Source organism: Protopterus annectens, chromosome 1.part1 (assembly GCF_019279795.1).
Source record: "Protopterus annectens isolate FY-2018-M chromosome 1.part1, PAN1.0, whole genome shotgun sequence".
Taxonomy (NCBI): Eukaryota; Metazoa; Chordata; order Ceratodontiformes; family Protopteridae; genus Protopterus; species Protopterus annectens.
Window position 1 is genome coordinate 553,627,340 of NC_056726.1, and position 15,087 is coordinate 553,642,426.

Sequence of the window (15,087 nt, forward strand, 5' to 3'; positions counted from 1 at the left end):
AGTTCCATTATGATCCTCTCCATGGCTTTGCAGATAAGGCTTGTCAAGCTAATGGACGGTAATTTCCAGGGTCGGTGGAGGCACCGCCCTTATGAAGTGGGACCACAGTCGCCGTGCGCCACTCCTTGGGTACGTATCCTGAGGTGAGGCTAAGATTAAACAGCTGTCCTAACTGTGGGTTTAATTCCTCGTTGAGTTCGTGAAGCACACAGCCGGGGACACCATCCGGTCTCATGGATGCTGTGTTTTTTGCCTTAGTGAGAGCAGTTCTCACCTGGGCGTTGGAGATGTTTGGGGGGCTACAATCCTCTGGTATAGATATCTCTCCTTTTGGGGGGGAGGGGCCAGAAGTTTGCACTGAACCTGTCAGCCAGTATGTTGGCAATGTGTGTAGGTTCAGTAATTTTCACATTATTTTGAACTAATTCTGAGCATATCTGGGAGTTTCCTCCTAGGTTTCTAACATAGCTAAAGAAGGCCTTATGATTGTCTTTTGAGTCCTTGGCGATTTTTCTCTCAAAATTTGCCTTGGATGATTTTATGAGGGCTCTTAGTTTTTTACTTATGATGATCAAAGGTGTCTTACCTTTCAAGGATTTTGCTCTATCTTGTAGTATCTTCCTCCTTTTGTTGTAGAGCTTGTTTATGGCTGGGGTCCACCAGACTGGACGCTTGCCTTTGGTACAGAGAGTCTTAGTTTTGTTTGGGATTGCCTGATCCATGCAGTCCTGTAGGTGCTGGTAGAAGGCATTTGTAAGTGATTCAGCGGTTTGAGTAATGTTTACCACTGGCTCAGGGGCCTTAAAGGAGACCACACTAGTTTTTAGAAGTGTGAAGTCAGCTTTTGAGAAGTTTTTCACTGTGGTCTTTTTTGTTTCAGGTGGGGGCGGGATGCGGACCTCCAGCGAGATTAGTTTATGATCTGATCTCACCAATGAGGGGTATACTTCTGGTGTTGAACATTTTGATCCCATGTTCGTGATGATGAGATCAAGTATGTTTTCTCCTCTTGTGGGGATGGTGACTAGTTGTTCCATGGCATTTGAGTTTATGAACTCCAGGAATCTTTGGGTTAGAGTGTTTGGGCTTGAGTAGTGTTCCCAGTCTATATTAGGGTAGTTGAAGTCACCTAGTATGATGGTATTTGGAGATACATTTATCCCCTCCAATGTTTTCAGGAAGGCCATGTGAGGTTCCTGAGTTTGAGAGGGTGGCCTGTAACATGCTACAAATTGCAGAGCAGTCTTGCCTATGGTTAATTTCACCTGGATGGTCTCCGATGCATCGTGCGTTGCCACCAACCTTGAGGTGTGGGTGTCCTTTATGAATATGGACACCCCCCCCTCCTTTCTTGGTGTTGTTCGGATTTTGGGGCCGGAACGCATGATATGAGGTGAAACCTGTTAGTGCTGGGGTGCTCTCAGGAGCCTTGAACCAGGTTTCTGTCACAGCACAGACATCGATGTTCTCCATATTGAGAAGGGCCTCGAGTGCGTGCATCTTGAGGTTGAGACTTCTGGCATTGAGCAGCATTACCCTTAGTTTTTTTCCTTTTTGGTGTTCTAGGGTGGTAGGTTTAGAATTTGAGCCTTGCCTAAAAAAGGCACTATGGGGGTGGCAGTATCCATGTAATTAAGACAGTATAAGAATGAGGATTATTAATGTATGTTATAAATTACATGGAACCCCTCCAGTTATTACAGTAAAGACAACTTATCCTGGAAGTTAGCTGGAGCAAGGGACGCCAGGTAGGATTCATACATATTAATAGGGCCTGAAACCAATTCACAGAAAGTCAACATTCAGAAGAGTTGTCAGTAAACAAAACATCACTTTATTAAGTGAGATCTGTGACTGGTACATGGTATAATGGCTGTCCAGTTTGTGCTTGTCCTGTGGAATGTGCAGCCTCCTCTAGATGTGTTCTGAATAGTGCTTTTGCATCCATAGCTTGCAGAACTCCTGATCTAACCAGTGCTTCCTGGCCACATCGGGCAATGACATGCATATTATAGAGAAGCAATATTCAAGGTCTAAGTAACAGTTATACTATATGGCACAACTAGGAGTTTTTTTAATTAGCACTCTCTTCTTGGTCCAGTAAGGGGGCAAAATGCTATAAGTAACATTCCTAAAGTCCCTACACTAAACCAACTTAGCATCACGTGGCAAATGTAGTGGGAAAACCAGAAGCAAATAGATAATATAAATCCAAAAAACTGACTGCACCACCAGTCCAAAGGTAACTACCTCTTTTGAAATATAAAATGCTGTGAATGTCCATCTTACATGAGTCAGTAAAGTAACAATCTCAGTAAAGCCCAAATTATTCAGGATCTAGGTTGGACTTGCCATTGACATAGGCTCTCAAGTCATCCTGGATAATCTACTTTGGAAAATCCAAGACTGGGTGTGAGACTGGCTTTCATCTCTATAAAAATGTTTGTGTCAACCAAGTAAACAATAAATTAGGTGAGATCTACAGTGCATTGCGTCCATGACATTTTTGAAGAGCTAGAAGTTCTGCCGCAGATCCTTCTTGTATATAGTGTTTGCCACCACACTGCCTGTATTTCCTTGACTAGAGCTCTGAATAGCAGACACCCTGGATGGAATACTATGTCTAGCTGCATTTTATAATTTTCTTTTACCCAAGTTTCATTTGTAAACTCCAGGTCCACAATTTAGAGAAAATGTGATATCTGTCCATGCTTATTCGATATGGACCTGGTGTTGAATGTCAGAGTCTTGGAGAAGGTCAAAGGAAAACGTATCTCATCTAAGGGCTGATGAGGAGATTCAGCTTACATGTGCCAAACTATGACATCAAAAAAATTTCTGAGTACATTTCACCATGTGGCTGACAAAGAAATGCCCAGACAGTAACTAAAATCACTTCAGAATTGAAACTGGGACCAGACAGGCCAAACAAGCCAGTATTAGCAGACTGACTCCTGTAGCCAGCACAGGAGGGCCAATAGAATCTTACCTGCTGAAGTTGAGATCCATTCAGAAGTATGTAGTAAAGGTGTGTACAGAAAATCAAATAGCCATAGCATAGCTATCTGCACTGAACACATCTGAAATTTAAGTAAAATAAAATTTAAAAAAAAATACAGAATATACATAGTTACAGCTTTGGATTCTGCCTGCCACCAACTGCATAAGATCCCTCAGAGTACATGATTACATCCATCTACAACCCTTTTACCCAGTTATGCACATAGGGTCTGGGTGTCACTTCAACAGTGACAGTCAAAGGTTTACATACCAGGTGGCTAGTCCTGCTGCAGTAGCTCTTCCACACCGCATTCACACACACACACACACACACACACACACACACACACACACACACACACACACACACACACACACACACACACACACTCATACCTGTAGCCAGTTTATTGTGTCCATTCAACCTAGTGCATGTCTTTGGAATGTGGGAAGAAACTGGAGCACCCAGAGGAAACCCACACAGACACAGGGAGGACATGCAAACTCCGCACAGAAGGCACCTCAGCTGAGAATCGAACCTGGGAACTTCTTGCTGTGAGGTGACAATGCTATCTGCTATGTCACTGTGCCTCTTCAGTACAGTATTACATATCTGCTTATTTTTGAGAGGGTCTTTTGCAGTGGATGGTTACTGTTCTTCTGTTTCATTTTTGTTTGACTGGTGCCCTCATCCACTTCATATTTTCTGCCCCCCGTATTTAGGTACAGGTTTATAGTTTTACATCTCTGAGGTTTTTTTTTCTTTTTTAATGTTAGACTTAGCTTACCAGTACTTTGTAATGAAAGAACTGGATAGTTTTGTGTCACATGAATCATTTTTACTTGAGACACTGACATTATGGCATGCACCATTTGAGAAAGTGTTTGTACCCTGAGTGCAGAAGTTATAGATCTTTGATGAATTCTGCCAATGTAAGACTTTCAAGTTGGAGATCTTAGCCCTTACTCACTAGAAAAAAGTCCCTTTAAAGCTCATGTGTTATTGTGACTACTCTTGTCTACATGAGGTTGCCTTTTGAACAGAAACTGAGATTGTTTACACTCTAGCACATAAGGTTAATTCATAACGTAGCCATGTTGGACATGGAGAAAAAAAAACTAATGAAGTTGTAAGCTTACATTCATTTTTTACAAAGATAACCTTACAGTTTGTTAGTTTTAAATATTTTGTTCCCAGACCTGGCAGTTTACCCATTTTGCAGTGCCTCATATAGGACACATCTGTCATTTTTCAGAATCAAGTTAATATCTGTTTTTATCAACTCAGGAGGACTTTCTACCTCTTCATGTAAAAGTCACTTTCCTAGCAGAACACAGTGTGTTTCTTTACATTTGTCTTAATGCAAGTCACAATGTGCTATCTTTAGCAAAAAGCATGTGCACATGCATACACATATATACACACAGACGTAAGAGCTACAGTAATTCTTTTTGTGTGAACCATTTTAATTTTGTCTTATTTCAGCTGTTTAATTTAAATTGAAAATGTGTGAGCTATCCATTCTGTAACACACTAAGACACTTGGGGTGGGTGGGTGGGGGGGTAGATGCACATAATGTGCTGTAAGTGGGTTGCTTGTACTTGCACATTGACCTTTGTCAGATATGCCATTGGCTGTGCATTAGTTATATCTAACCTTCCAGTCCATACCTTATTGTACTGCTTGTGTTTAGAAAAAACGTAATACTTAAGAGCAATATACACAGTGGTAATGATATCCTAGTGGCCTTCTACAGATCCGAAACAAGCAGCTAAAGCCAATTGATGTTCATCTGAATGATAACTCTAGTAAAATAGGATTATATCACATAAAGATGTGGAGATCTTATTCAAAATGCAGTTATCACATTTTTGAAAGCAGAGGTTTATAGAGTACTGCTGTGTTGTGCTAGACATATGAAGTTAATTGAGAACTGTATCTTTAATGGATATCCAAGTACCAGCATATCAGTCTCTTTTCTTTGTTTATATAGGCAAAGCTTGGAAACAGTTCTGTGAGTCCAAATGTGGGGCACCTCATCTTGAAATACCTGTGCCCAGCAATCAGAGACATCTTAACAGATGGCCTTAAGTCTTATGTATTGGATATGATCATTGGTCAGCGGAAGAATGTACCTTGGAGTGTAGTGGAGGCATCTACCCAACTTGGTATGAACAATTCATGCAGAGCAATGTTTTCATGTTAAGACTATAGGGAACAGTTCACTTTTCAAGACTTTCTAAATTGCATTGATAATACGTTGATGTAACGGGTCTATATTAGAATCTTGACCACTTAGCTTGTCGAACACCGAAATGTTGACAGTTAAACGGCGAAAGCTTAACATCACGAATGGCTACGTACACAATTTTTTTTATCGGGAAAAATTCACTTGGCCATCGCAAATTAAAATAAACTTCCAAACCCTAACAAAGTGGGAGGCTTCACCCCCCACACCTCTCTAACTAAATATACCAACTCCGAGATTGCTGTACATTGGGGAAAGGGCAAATTTCCAATAACGGCCAAGCAGATTCTTTCCCGATGAAAACATTTGAGTAAGTGGCCGTTCGCGATTTTAAGCTTTCATTGTTAAGCTGTCAATGTTTCGGCGTTCGACAGGCTAAGCGGTCGAGCTTATAATATAGACCCGATATAAATGGGTACGCATGCACCAAGACTAAACCTGGTTTATTATAATAGAAGCAGTAGTTTACTGTATGTTTTAACTAAAAGTGTAGTTTCAGAAGTGGCAGTGCTGCTTCTATAAACTGTTAATATGTTAATTCTTTACTTTTTCACAGGAGATTTATTGAAAATGTTGTACTGTTTGAATCAGCAAGTGTCATCTGGCACATTTTGTGAAAATGAATTTCAGCTTGACTAAGTGACTGAAGCACAGTATTAGAATGAGAACATTGGCATTTTCACTTTGATGTGTTGTGTGGAATCCTACTTCAGGTATATGAGGACTATACATGGAGTCCCCCCCAACACACACACACACACACACACACACACACACACACACACACACACACACACACACACACACACACACATTTTGTAATGCTTTTGTAACAGTTTGTTGCCATATCTTAACATAGAAATTGTTTCCTTTTTTGAGTTGTTAAACATAGCAGTATCCCTAAAAGGTAGTATCTGTCATCTGTAGTGCATGTGTCGTCTCTCAAATTGAGGATCAAGATTTCTTTATGAAAAGGTCTAAACACTACATCTAAATGATAAGTAACAATAATCAGTGGATTATTCTTCTGTGCTTTGCTCTTTAGTATGCTTTTTAAGTTATGATGCATACATAATTCACTCTGGATGTGTCATACTTCATGTTGGAGGTTGTTCTCCACATAATGGCTCAGCCGAATGAGTAGTAAGGATTATGTTTTAATGTTCAGGGCACGCATGGTTTAACAGTGAAAAAGATTTCATTCCTGGCCTATAGGAAAAAAACAGACAGATAAACTTTATTAGTTTGTTTATTTGATTGATTGATTGATTGATTGATTGATTGATTAATTAATTAATTAATTAATTTGCTAACCAGGTAAGTGAACTGATCCTAAGACCCTTTTTAGCCATGACTGGTGCCAACAGGCAAATACAATTATAAATAACAATAAAAAGATAATTTATACAACAATGAACATTAGTCAGAGTCCATAATTTACAGCCAATAACAGTACAGTTGTTTAAACGTTGATGCCCAGTGGTATAAAATTTCATGTTGCATCATTCATAGCTAACAAGTAAGAAATATAACCTAAGAAGTTTGAATTACAGAAGCCAGAACAAATAACTAGCAGTTACTATAATACATACCTCTCAACTCTCCAGATTATTGTCTGATGTTTTTGCTCTGTATCTCGTAAAATTTGTGATTTTTTGGCTTATCATTGAGGAAGGAAGTCAATAAATAATAACAGACATTTGAGTTTCAGAGTTTGTATCCTTCGGAAAATGCATACTAACACAACATATTTTTTTCTTTGACATTTCTAAGTTTATAATAGCGATATTTAGAATCTATCCCTATTCCGAGCCTTTCTTCCTTCATTTCTGGCTTTAACCAGATTTCTTTGGATAAAAGTTTGACAATAGCATCAAAACAGCAGCATATAGCAAGCTGAGAAAATGCAAAAAAGAACAGAACTGCAGATTATAAAAAAGGAGAGAGAGAGACACATGAGTAATTTAAATCAAAATAGTCATGCAGGATGTGCACATCAGACTAATATGCTTATACACAAACTGCAGACTGAGTTGTTAGTTTAGGAAGAATGTGCTAGGAGTACTTCATAGAGTTACAGTAGTATGTCTCAGTACAACTTTATAGTGATATCAGTGTCACCTGTAGATGAAATAAGTATAATTGCTAGCATCTAGTGGGAAAGTAGGTAATTGCTCTCTATGGCATCTTTTTGCAAGATGACGCTGTAACATAACGCATTTAAGGTTAACTTAGACAAAGGTTGACAATTTAGGTTAACTGAATAGGGAAATAATTCTTTGAGACTAATGCAGGTGTGTATAGAAGTAAATGACTACTAAATGCAATTAGTATAAATTAAAATGAGAAAAGGAGATGAGTCACCTAAAGTGTATTAAAATATTAGCCTGTGTTCCCAAAGGAAGAGCACTCATTTAATTCAACAAGGTGTGACGTGTGATTCTTTTTTGACTTTTCTCAGATTGTCAAAACTGTTTAGGTATGCAGCTATGTTATTCAAGTAGGCAGGAGCTAATTGTAGCAAAAGCTCTTTTTCGGATTTGTAGCTGAAAGGAAGGTCCGACAAGTTATAGCATGTCTGTGCTTCTGAGAGTGTACGCTTGAGGCCTTTGACAATTCAGTGTTTTAATGGAGATGGTAGCTGTCATTGACTAATTTGTAGGTGAGGGAATACTGCAGCAGTGGTGCACTAGTTGGCGCAGAGAGCTGATTGCATTTTGCTATGATACTCCAGTAATACTCTCTGTGATTGGCCAGGTGAGTGAATCTGTAAATGAATTTTTTCCAGACCAGAACAATGTTTTTGGGGAGAGGGGAATGATACTGTCGTGATAGGAAGTGCCTGGGTTATTTAACACTTATAGCCATGACCCCGCAGTCTTAACAATTTTGAGTAAGTTTGAGACATTAAGTTGAGATATAACCTTGTTAGCAGTGATTTCAGTGTGGGAGGTAAAGGGTAAAAGTTTGATTTGGATTTAGGGTGACACACAGGTATCTTTGTGAAGTAGTGATTGCCAGTGGTATAACAAAGGGATTTGAGATACTGATGTTGCTTGAATTTCTAAGGCACCACAGGGTTTCAAGTAACATATTAGTTTTTGAAGTGTCAATATTAATTTGTTAGTAATAAGGCAGTTCCTGAGTCATGAAAAATCAAGCTGCACTTCTTTTGAAATACATTTGGTATCCTTGTGGGATATCCTGTGGCATGTCATTTATAGAGGGAAAATAAAAGTGGTTTTAGCGCAAAACCCTGTGGCACAACAGGGTAAATGTTGCCTGTTTTGGACTGGATATTAATTCTTCCAACTTATTAGTTTGTGAACCAGGCTGTAACCTCATCAGAAAAGCCAATAGTTGCTAACTTGTTAAGTAACATTGTATGATCAACTATAGTTATGTGTCCATTTTCCATTTTGCTATATATTTGGCTGGTAAGTATATAGCTATATGTATATATATATATATATATATATATATATATATATATATATATATATATATACTGCAGTTAGTTTACTATATTTTGGTCTGAAATCATGTTGTTTGTGACTATATCATCTTTAGTAGTGTAATCCAGGATTTGGTTATTAAAGAATATCTTATAGGATCTTAGTACTGGGCATAGATTAGTAACTGGCCTAAACGTGGATGTAGGAGATGAAGTTGAGACCCTGTGAAGCAGGATGATCAAGTGATGCTTAAAGCCGTGTGGTATAATGCATACTGTGTGTGAGAGATTGTTAGTGAAGGAAGTAGGAGTACAGAAATCGCTACTTAGCCTGAGTGTTTTGAGAAGTAGAATGTGAAATTGTGGGTTGTATCTGCAGTCAAGCTTATCTAGTAGGTCTTTAACTTATACATCTCATCTCACAAATTAATTTATTCAAAAACAAAAAACAAACGCTATTACCAAAAATATTGGGGTTACTTACTTGATATAATTCTTGACAAATAAAATTCGCCTACAAATTGTCATGAAAAGCTCACCTTTAAATAAGAAATGAATGTAGTATAACCAGACTTTCTTGCATCTTCTCCCTTCTCTTAGTATATGTGTAACTATTTTCCCTAAACATACAAATAAATGGTTAAATTTCTATTTTTACTTTCTATATAGACTATCCCCTTTTTCACTATCCCTTATGAGACCAAATGAACATAAGAATTCTTATTCTTGACGGTGTAGTCACTTGTTGTGTATATATTGTGTATATATATATATATATATATATATATATATATATATATATATATATATATATATATATATATGTGTGTGTGTGTGTGTGTGTGTGTATATGTGTATATATATATATATATATATATATATATATATATATATATATATATATATATGTATATATATATATATATATATATATATATATATATAATTTTCTCGGAATGAGATTGTTGTCTGTTTTCTTTAGATAGGTATTTGTATTGTTTATTTGTGTTTTTGAGTTACTGTATTGTTGTTATTATTTGAAAAAAGAAAATTGAAATAAAGAGATTGTGGAAAAAAATAAATAAATAAGTTAGTAGCACAGGGTTGTAATAGAGTTTGCACCCAATTGTCAAGTAACAGCTGAGCTGACTATAAGACAGGTTTAGATGTGAAGTCCTTTCAGAGCTTTCCTGCTGCTGATGACTATGCTCCTCTGAGGCTTTCAAGGATCAACAGTTGACTTGTGCTTTTCTTTGCTGGTCAGGTAAGTTCCCTTTGCGGAAAAAAGCTTCAGTTTTCTTATATTAACTGATGATCTGATGTTGACAGTTTTCATTCTGTCCTCAACTAATGGATTCGGATCATAGACGTTGGATCCGACTCGGCCGCTGCAAAAACTCTTGGCAACTTTTAACTGTTGAGCTTCTCCCTTACCCATAATGCACCAACCCTCATTACCTCAGGTCTCATATCTCGCTGTTAGGTTTAAGACCTGGTGATTTATCTCTTGAGCTAGTCGACTAGATACTTAGGTGCAGAGGATCATTTCCAGAGGTTATATAATACCATTTTCCCTTCCTCCTCTCAATTCCAGAAAACTCCCCGATGTTCCACCCTGTCAAAGGGAACAAGTAGCAATTCAAATACAAAAGCTGCTAGACAAAAGAGTCATCCAAGACATCCCCCAGACCAGAAAGGATCCAAAACTTACTCAAGATTCTTTTTAGTGCCAAAGAAAACAGGGGGCTGGAGACTAATTCCAATTCTGGATCTCAACAGCTTAAACAAATCTGTTCAAAAGACCAAGTTCCAGATGGTCACAGTTCAGTCCATTCTTTTGTTTTTGGAAAGGACAACTGGATGTGCTCAGTAGATCTCCAGGAGGCTTACTATCATAAAAAGCTCCAGATGCTCCAGGAAGTTCTTGTGCTTCCGTCTGGGAGCCAGTCATTACCAGTTCAGAGTGCTGCCTTTTGGCCTCACCACAGCCCCCAGGGTATTCACCAAATGCAAGGCAGTAGAAGCTCACTTGAGACCGGAAGGATTACGAGTGTTTCCATACTTAGACAACTGGCTTATTTCCACCCCAACCAGGCATGAGCTTATTATGGCAAGAGAAAACGTTATCCAGACTTGTACACTGCTAGGAATAACCATAAATTACAAGCAATCTCATCTAGAACCAAGTCAGAATCTAGAATTCATAGGAGAGCTACTTCACACAAAATCAACAATAGCCTCCATTCGTTTTTCCAGAGATCAAACTTTAAGATCACAGGTAAAAAAAGATAATTTGCAGTACCAGAGTCTTGGCCCATCTGGTTCTTTAAGCATTGGGATCAGTGGAGGCAGCAATAACCTTAGTTCTTTTGGCCAGATTTCATATGAGGATTCTTCAATGGGTGCTGGCATCTCAATGGTCAGTACTTCAGCTCCTTTTATCTGCTCAAATATGGATCACCAACACGTGCAAGAAGGATCTGATGTGGTGGATCCAGTTAGAACAAGTTCTACAGGGCCGTTTATTTGTCCCCTCTCAGCCCAAGGCCATAGTGACCATGAATGCTTTCCAGCTGGGGTGGGGGGCATTACCTGGGAAAGACAGTCAAAGGCATATGGTCCCCTGAAGAGACCAATTTGCATAGCAGCATCTTAGAGTTGAGAGCAGTGCTTTTAGCACTTCAAGCCTTTCAGGATGATCTCCTGTCAGGAAAATTGCAATGCAAACTGACAACATCTCAGTGGTTTGGTACATCAGCAAACAAGGAGGGACAAGGTTATACTTCCTGTGTTGAGAAGCCAGTGGCCAATATCTTCTAATCGCTTTTTGTTAGCAACACACATTCTTGGAAATCTAGTGTGCTAGCAGACAAATTGAGCAGGTGCATCTGTTCGCTCAGGAATGGTCCTTCAGTCAGAATATAGCGGAATTTATTTTCCACAAGTGGGGCCAGCTTTACCATGATCTCTTTGCATCTCCCGTGAGCAACAAGTGCAGCATCTATTCTGCCTACTCCCCCCACAGGGAGAGTCACCGAGGGATGCTCTTCTCTACGATTGCCCCCCCGCCCCCGGTTTACTTTATGCATGCCCTCCGATCCCTCTGATTCCAAAGTTCCTTCAGAGAGCTGCCAGGTTGAAAAAATAGTCATTTTCATTGCACTCTTCTGGCCTCAACAGATTTGGTTTCCTTTCCTGTGGTTTCATTTAATTCACCAACCTGGATTCTGGACCCAGCTCTAGATCTCCTGTCGCACCCAACAGCCTGATACATCCAGACCTTCTGAATCTCAAGCTGACAGCTTGGTTTCTTCAATTCCAGTAATAGCCAGACAACCAATGCTGTCATCCCCTGTCCGCCAAATTTTATCTTCCCTTAAACCATCCACAAGGAAACTTTATGCTAGTAAATGGAAAAGATTTGTACACTGGGTACTTCAAAACCATGTGGACCCTTTTCTACCCCTATTCATGGCGGTCTAGAGTTCTTGTCACTTTTGTTTAACCAAGGGGCCAGTTCTTCAATAGTTAACATCCAGATGGCAGCAATTTCTAATTTTCATATTGGATTTGATGTTTTTTCACTGGCTTCTCATAAGTTATGTAAAGCTTTCTTATGGGACACAGTTCTACTGAGACCTCCTTTTGAAGATCCCACACCTCCATGGGATCTAAATCTGGTACTGCAATCCCTGGTCCTTCCACCCTTTGCACATGACTGTGATCTAACATTTCTATCTTATAAAACTTTGTTTTTGGTTGCCATTACTTCTGCCAAACAAATTTCAGAAATCCAGGCCTTGTCAGTAAAACCTCCATATCTGATATTTCATAAGGACAGTGTTTCCTTACGAACTAATGCATCCTTTTTGCTCAGAGTTGTGTCACACTCTAACATTAACCAATTCATTAACCTACCAGTTTTCTTCCCAAATTATTTGAACAAGGGAGAATACTTATTACATGCACTTGATTTTCATATGCAATTACATTTCTATTTCATAGAACAAAAGATATCAGAAGTACAGATCAGTTATTTGTATACTTTGTTGATCTGAAATTGGGTAAACCAGTATCTAAAGTCACTTTAGCCAAATGGCTTACTAACTGCATCTCTTTTATTTACAACAAATTGGGAATAATTTTACCAAATTAAATACAAGCTCATTTAACCAGGTCTGTAGCAACTTCCTCAGTTTTTCACTCAAGAGTTTCCATGGATGACATTTGTGCAGCAGCAACCTGGACCCCCCCCCCCCCACACACACACACACATACTTTATCACTCATTACAAGCTGGATTTGGTATCCAGAGGTAGGGCATCTTTTGGCTCAATGGTGCTTAGAAATATTCTTCCTTGAAGTTAATTCTGGGAGTTCAGTAGCTGAAGAAAATGTCCTATCAGTTGAGGACAGAATGAAAATTGACAACATCAGATAAAGAAGTTATGTACTCACCATAACGTTCCAACTGTGTTGTTCATTTTCATTCTTCCTCAATTGCCCATCCACCGAACCCCAACATTATGGTTTATAGAACAGCAGGTAGATATAATAACATTTCTGTCTCTTTCAGTTTTTACAGAGCTCCAGATCTGGCTTTACCAATTTCTTTCTGATGCATTTGCAATTATATCTGATTGTATAAGAGTTACATCTTTCTTTAATAGCTTGCAATCAAGATCTGAGGTGATGGGGTTGGAGCATTATGGGTAAGGGAGAAGCTCGAGAGTTCAAAGTTGCCACGAGCTTTTGCAGTGACCTAGTCGGATCTGACATCTCAGATCCGAACCCATCAGTTGAGGAAGAATGAAAATGGACAATAGAAATGGAATGTTATGGTGAGCACATGACTTCTTTTTTATTGCTTTCCTCTTCAGGGGAGTCAGTTTAAAGCTAGGAGGGTTGTGTTTTAACAGACTGTCTCGAAACTGTAACATACTTTTAAATGGAGCACTTGTTTTTCTGTTGGTTTAAAAGTAGTATAAAACTGAAAACATTTTCTGTTTAGAAATTGTTTTATTTTTCAGTTGTGGGGCTGCATTAGTCTTTGCAAATGCTTTTTATTGTGTTTTTTCTGTCAAAAAAGTAACTTTTGTGGACTGTTAGTTTTACCAGTATTTGCTGCTTGACTTCTCAAGGAAAAAGGCACCATTTTTAGCTTAATCATGGAACAGATTGCCGGTCCCACTATCGGTCCTTCTTCCAACCACAAAAAGAAAAAGCTTATCAAATAGTGTTTGCCACCACAGCAGGGTAGCAATTTGCATCAGTCACAGGTAGGTGACTCTTCTGTGGCCATTTGTTGTACCTCAGACCACTCATCTTTTAACCTGGATCTCACTGGTGTAGTACCTACAGCCACTATGGGGAGGGGGGTCATCACAATCTCTTTGGCTGTTTGAGTCCTTTCAGTGGGCAAGGGAGAGCCCCTCTTTTCCCTTTTTGTGTCAGAGTGCTGTGCTTATCCTTGGAGAAGCAGTGGCTGCCATTAGTAATACCAGGGCTTATTTTTGTGATGGTATGCTCAGATACAATGTACCGGCACCTAGTCCATGCTAGCAGCATCTTCTCCTTTAAGGGGAACCATGCATTCATCGCAGGCCTACTTGGATGTAAAAACGAGCAGAATTTAAACTAATTGTTCCAAGAGGGTAGGTCAGTGTGTGTGTGTGTGTGTGTGTGTGTGTGTGTGTGTGTGTGTGTGTGTGTGTGTGTGTGTGTGTGTGTGTGTATGTGTGCAAGAGGTAGATAGGTAGGTGTGTGTGTTTACGTGTGTTTACATATGTCTAAAGTGATTGTGTGTGTGTGTGTGTGTGTGTGTGTGTGTGTGTGTGTGTGTGTGTGTGTGTGTGTGTGTGTGTGTGTGTGTGTGTGTGTGTGTGTGTGTGTGTGTGTGTAATTTAAACTAGTGGATGTTCTTCGTTTTTCACTGTTGCAGTCATCACATTTGGGTTATCTGCTTGCAGTAGCCATCAGTCGGCCTGATTATCAAAGTCTTGGGTCCTGAGTTGGTTGCTGTCTCATCTTCCATGACGTCAGGTAGTCAGGGGTATAAAGCATGCAGCTGATGCCATTACATCAGTCTTTCTTGCTGTGCGGTGCCCGAAGCAGAAGCAGTTCGCAAGTGCAGGTCGGCCAACTCCGGAAATTTACAGTTTCGAGTTTCAGACCCAAAGTCTTCAACTAAAGCTAAGTACCCCATTGGGGAAACTTTTTCTTGCTCTAAACCGATGTCAATAAAAGTCAATAATTGTATTTCTTGTGGAAAGCAAATACCTCATAAAGATTTTCATTCATACTGTATTCCTTGCCTAGGCCCTGACCATGACGTACCTCGCTGTCGGTTTTGTGCCTTATTTAAACAACGAGCTATCCGTTGT

The 15,087-nt window shown here is 39.2% G+C and overlaps 1 protein-coding gene across 2 annotated transcripts in view; it reads left to right on the plus strand.

Moving 5' to 3' along the window:
• The window catches only part of RUSC2 (RUN and SH3 domain containing 2), a 1,272,067-nt gene that overhangs the window by 839,290 nt on the left and 417,690 nt on the right, over window positions 1-15,087 (plus strand). For both annotated transcript variants that reach the window (XM_044076729.1, XM_044076738.1), the window contains one exon: window positions 4,996-5,170. In XM_044076729.1, the coding sequence (XP_043932664.1) occupies window positions 4,996-5,170 (175 nt within the window). The remainder of the gene's footprint in view (window positions 1-4,995; window positions 5,171-15,087) is intronic.